Genomic DNA, 6,000 nt, shown 5'->3' with positions numbered 1-6,000 from the left:
TTATTGAAAATTACGTCGTTTTCTGGCAGTAAAACGTCAACCGTCAATAAAACGCCATGCGGACTACTGGCACTTGATAGATGGTGGGGGATTTAATAAAATACACGTAAAATATATGCATTTAACCTCAGACTAGTAATAGTATTACTAGTATGACATTTAACATTGTAAATATTGTTTATTTGCTTCTACAGTCCATTGTAAGTTTATACGATGACACTGTATTTACTCGTCCGAGATCAGCGCACTATCGATATGCATAATATATTGTATTCTCGTAATAACATGATAATATTTGAATCATGCAATGCCGCACTACTAGTATCCTAAATAATCTAGATTTATAGTAAACTTAAAAATACCATGAAATCAAAGAGAATGATTATTTATTTCCTCTGCCAATTTTACGTATCCATCTGCCTCTCAGGTCTTTGTCATTGGTAACTGGATAAAATCTACCCCCTCCCCCATTGTTGCAGTCAGCTGCAAACTACGTAATAGCGTAACTAAAGTGTGTTTCAGAAATGACGTCACAGTTTGCCGTAGCGTCCACACAGTCAAGTGGGCGCTCTTTTCGTTTATTCATTTGTCCATTATTTAACGAGTCATTTAAAACGATAGAGGCGGTTTACTTTTTTAAATCTAGTTTTATTTCAATAAAATCCTTAAAGGGCGGCAGTCGTCGCGCCGCGTCATGATCGATATGGGACTCATAGCGACGTATACAACGCATGTAAAATACATTGTTTATTTACATGTAATTCGAACCGAGCTTTAAAGAATCATTGTGAAAGTGATAAATTCTAAACATTTGTATCCTTTAAAAGTTTTGGTCAGCCAATCACGGCTAGCTTTTGATACAGGCAGACAGCTTGCTCACGGGCGGAAATAATTAACAAACAATTTAATACGCATGAAGTACCGTGTTGCGTTGGATACTAGGCCGAATCAGCTGATGTGTACTTGTATTTGCAGTATGCCAAACTTTCAGATTGAATGCATTATTAGGACTCTCATTGGCACCTCGAATTTGTAAAGCGGAGTCTTCATAATTTCACCGATATTGGTGATAATTTGTTTGTTTTTGTAATGTAAATAATTACTATTTTCTCGCCAATTTATGGCCGGGCACCCCCTTAAAGATTTTGAAGTCTAGACCCCCCTGGAACGCTATTTCCTGCATTTTGAGGGACAAGTTTTGCTGACACAAAGGGTTTCAGCTTGATTTTAGAGGGGTGACGCCCCAAACATTTTTTTCGAGGGGGCGACCGCCCCTCTGCCGCCGCCACTGTCTGGCCATTATTGACGAGGATAATATCTAGTGTAGCTGAACCGAGAGAAAATGTTTCTCGCTCTAGTATAACATTTGTTTTTGATAATTTTCCTCTATAACATTAAACGTGGAGTCCAGCAATTCCAATTACATTTAATAATGGCCTGGTCTCACTATGTGACTACGTAATCAGCACAGAATTCTGTTACATCACTGATTTGCTGTTACTTCAATTGATTACTATGGAACTCTCATGCCTAGACTGACCCATACACAAGTACCACAACAATAGACCGATTTACTAGTCTACTATTCGTAATGTTGTCGTACAATCAGACAGAATATAGTATTTGCTAACATGTGTAGAAGCTATATAAGAGTGGGGTATGTGAATGGTTGAAATCTCGTTATATATGCGTCGCTTTAGATGTATATGGATAAAGTTAAAATAATACAATACAAAATTTAGTGGTAATATAATATATAAAATTTAAAAAATGCAAACATACGTAAAAAAATATGTATATAGTATCAAATTGTAATCTGATTGCAGTGGCTGCTACAAAGTTGACACGAATATGGTGTATTCTGCGATTTATGTAATATGTAAAATAAACAAATTTAATCAGTTGTTGTACATGTACAAGGAAGAACAACGAGACCAGACAGGTTCCGAAAATATCTCTTAGTGACCAGTTCTTGGAGCTGGAATGACGTTGAGCTACACTTGTAGTAGACTTCTTTTACCGTTCCACAATACTCTGGCGTATTTTTCCTCTTTCGCTGAGGCCCTTCTAAGAATGCTTTTATCCTTGGTAACGATGATATCTTGACTTTGAAATCCTGTCATAAGTCGAAACAAAGTAAGACATGATTAATTCATCTGCTGGGATACTTTCCACAAATTATGGCAACACATACATTCACGTAAAACATCTTCTTTGTATATGATTTGTATTTATTTCAACGACTATACAAGTAGTCGACACTACAGTTACCTGCATCTCGATGTTTGATTGTTTTTAATTAGCAAACATTCAGAATATTACAGAGTCCACCATGAGCTATTTCAGCCAGCGATTCTACAGGTTACAGAAATGCTCAGAAATACATGTTTCCTAGCCACTCTCGGCATCAAATACATTTCAAATGTTTGAATAAACCACTCAATACAAGTAATTTTGATACGTTTTTTCAGTCACAATAATTAGTATATTCTGCAAAACTTACTCAACTATGGATACCCTTCTTAATTACCTTTAATTTGTCATAATCTGATAGCAATTCCGGGAAATATTCCTCCGTAACAAGTAATGCTTCTAACAAGCATAGATCAGCATAAGTCAATCCATCGCCCACTAAATAACCAGATGAACTTTCACTCAGTAACTGTCAACAAAAATAAAAACGGAAACTTACTGTTCGATTCCAGACTTAATGCATTCCATCTGATTCCGTATTAAAGTGTACACAACCGATAGCATATGTTTAGCTGTAAGCACTGAATTGATTTACTCATTTAGAGGATTGGTGTTATAATCAAGATTGATGTCAGTTTTTGATGACTTTCACGAAGCTGCTACTCACACGTTCAAATATCGGCAGATATCGTGGCAGGGTTTTAGATTTAATGTTTTCCATAACCTTTTCGTCATCTCCATAAAATCCAAAGGACATAAATGAGAATAGGAAGTCTTTGGCTCCTTCATACAGCACGTCAACTCTTGAAAAAAAGTAATAATGTAGGTTAAAGCTGAAACTATTGAGATAGTAACTACTACTATAATTCTGAATATTCTGAATCCGTTAATAATGTAAGTAAAATTGTAATAATAATTGTGACTTCAATATACTTAAATACGTGTAGTTATCCGTTTGAGGGCTGAGTGAATCGAGTGTTAATTGATAAACAATCATAACTCGCATTATATTTCATATTGTATAAATAATTAATATTTATAGAAGCATCGAAGTGTTGGTTGTTTATTTACATCATAAATTATAAACGCATCTCGTGGAATAGGTTTATTTCAGCGTATATGACGCGCACTGAAAACTGATATCGAATGTTGCGTGTCTTAAGCGCACCGGTAATTTGTTGGCGGTAGTATCTATATATACTGACAAAATATGAGAAAAAAATAAAGAGAAGTAAAGATTAATATAAAGAGGATTTATAAACGAGTGTGTTTTTGTAAGATCACGAATTGTATGTATCTTTGCAGCACCACATAACATATATAAATATATATACTTTGTCTGCTCGTCAAGTGTGTTGCCATACAATCCATATTTGCGGGCAATATAACGAATAATGGCATCACGCTGTACCAGTTTTAATCCATCGATCTCCAACAGTGGAACTTGCATGAATAGAAGATCGCCCTCTATATGAAGAAACAAATTAAGGTACATGGTCAGCAAGCAGGCGCTGCCAACAGTATAACACGTGTTGTTGAAGTTAATCTGTGTTTTTATATAATTTTAACACTAATCCCTGTCATAGATTCTGGTCTACTAATGCACAAATACGGTATCATATGTGTAGTGAGAATTTTCTCAATAAATGATGTCGAATTTTAACACGTTGGAAGCGCAAATGCAGAGAATTACTATTATAAGCGAGACCGAAGATAGTTGATACGTCGATAAAAAGTCGTTTGATCCGTAATTTACATAATTTCAATATTTTATAGGAGATTTACTCATTCAAAAATGTGAATATGAATTATTTGTCTGTATATTAGACTTATCTGATGGTTGTTGTACCCAAGATTAAGCTTCGACGATTATTCTGTGTTGTAATTCAATATAATAAACGTATCTTTCACACAAACCTGTTTTCCGCTTTTCGAACTGTTCCTTCTCGGTGAGAAACGTTTCAGTGAACTGTAAACAAATAGGAATACAAGTTTTTGAGTGCTCTTTGGTGACCTCAACCGAGTCCTGTGAGTGCACGAAATAACATCTATACGCAATAAACAAGCTAGACCCAAGGGATCAGTCAAAAAGTCACATTTTTCACCAATAGGACTAAAGCTTATGCGATACGAACCATGTTTGTGTAATAGCTGTTTTAAATCCGTAAATATTCACTTAATAATATATGAATAAGGTAATTGTCAATTACAATCTCTTCACAAAAATTAAATTTACTAGTAATAGTTTCATTCGATGATCGATATGTAGATGACGTCATGACGTCTATGAAACTATATTTACTTAATTAGTATGACTGGCGTATTTATCGATGCACACTGTGACTGATTTCTTTTATGCTAGGGTTGTGTTCACGGAGCTAGTCTGTCAATATATTTTGTCAAAGGGCGGTGGTCGTCGCGTCGCGTTCTGTTCGATATGGGACTCATAGCGACGTATACAACGCGTGTAAAATACATTGTTAACAAGAAATTGGAACACCCGCTGTGTGACGAACACCACGCTTTAATTATGTAAAATAAGAGTCAACAGCTATGATAAATGCGATGAAGTTCGTATTCTTTGCAGTGGCGGCGGCTGAAAATCAAACTGAAACCCATTGTGACAGCAAAAGTTGCCCTTCAAAATGCAGATAATAGCGTTTCAGAGGGTCTATATTTCAACATTTTTAAGGGGGAGCATGCCCCGGGCCCCCTGTAAGGTCGCGACTTCGGCGCAAGGTTGGTGAGCAGATCTACCCCCCCCCCCGCAAAATTTCTAACCAATTGCATCACTGAAGGCAGTGAAAGACTGGAAAAATTCGATGACGTAAACAGCAAAAAAACGAGATTATCGTTTAAATACATTAAGCATATGCCAATAGCAAAACACTAGACAGTTAATTTGATTTGGAATAGTATTTCCTGAAATATTTGTCGTCCGATTTTGTGATCACCACGATCTCGCAATTCATGTGACTCTCGTATCTTACGTCACTAGTTTACTACCATTACCTACAGTACCATCAACAGGTAACTTAGAACTTGAGGTTAACTTAAATATGCAGACTGCAAATACATGAATCAATACTCAGTAAATGACGTGACATATCAAGTTTCAACATCACATGATACAGTGCAGGGGCGGATACAGGATTTTGTTATGGGGTGGGGGCACAGGGAGCCCAGGAACTATGATCAACTGTAATACGCAGTCTCTATGAGCGGGGGGGGGGGTATCGGCTGGTATCTAGTGTAAGAAATAGACAAGGGATGAAGGCTCCAGCCAGCTCACATTTTTTAAACTCGAAAAAACAGACGAAAAAAATAAAAAATAAAATCTAAAAAAAATACCAGGTTGAAGAATATTAGTTGCTCCTTCGAATTTCGCCAAAGCCTTATCTACATTTTACCGATATCTGCAGAATAAATCAAGAAAACTACACAAATTGACTCCATTTAGGAATTCCTAACGATTAGTCCGAACGCACGACACAGTTGGAGGCGTGGCCTGTTCAGCATTTGTCAACAACCAATCACAAGACTGGTTACGCTCCAGTTGAGCTAGGCTATAACCAAGTCGTGACCTCGATGTGGTTCGTAACCAGTCTTGTGATTGGTTGTTGACAAATGCTGATCAGGCCACGCCTCCAACTGTGCCGTGCGTTCGGGCAAAGCTCACATGGAAGCCAGTCGAAGTCGTCGAAGTACGAACACAGTTGACAGCTGCAGGTCACGTGCAACAACAGAGACGAGGATCAATGCTGCTCTCCAAATGGGTCTCTTCTTTTGTATTGACTCCCTAATAAG

General features: G+C 37.0%; 1 protein-coding gene across 1 annotated transcript; it reads right to left on the bottom strand.

Moving 5' to 3' along the window:
- Nucleotides 1-1,894: 1,894 nt before the first annotated feature.
- On the bottom strand, nucleotides 1,895-4,156 carry LOC102807357 (glutathione S-transferase 3-like). The gene is made up of 5 exons (XM_006816547.3): nucleotides 4,111-4,156; nucleotides 3,528-3,660; nucleotides 2,861-2,996; nucleotides 2,531-2,662; nucleotides 1,895-2,116 (listed from the first exon to the last, which is right to left on the bottom strand). Exons 2-5 carry the CDS (start codon nucleotides 3,641-3,643, stop codon nucleotides 1,895-1,897), a joined length of 606 nt encoding a protein of 201 aa, XP_006816610.2. The 5' UTR covers nucleotides 3,644-3,660; nucleotides 4,111-4,156.
- Between the last annotated feature and the right edge of the window lie 1,844 nt (nucleotides 4,157-6,000).

This window comes from Saccoglossus kowalevskii, chromosome 16 (genome assembly GCF_978046115.1).
Source record: "Saccoglossus kowalevskii chromosome 16, keSacKowa6.1, whole genome shotgun sequence".
In the NCBI taxonomy this organism is placed as follows: Eukaryota; Metazoa; Hemichordata; class Enteropneusta; family Harrimaniidae; genus Saccoglossus; species Saccoglossus kowalevskii.
This window is presented reverse-complemented; position numbering and strand designations above follow the sequence as displayed.

Excerpts from the sequence above, each read along its gene's own strand:
- LOC102807357 (XM_006816547.3), bottom strand. The coding sequence starts at position 3,643 with ATGCAAGTTCCACTGTTGGAGATCGATGGATTAAAACTGGTACAGCGT. Across the intron at positions 2,997-3,527 it reads ACACTTGACGAGCAGACAAA|AGTTGACGTGCTGTATGAAG; the intron begins GTATATATATTT and ends CTTTTTTTCAAG. Across the intron at positions 2,117-2,530 it reads CAGATTATGACAAATTAAAG|GATTTCAAAGTCAAGATATC; the intron begins GTAATTAAGAAG and ends GACTTATGACAG.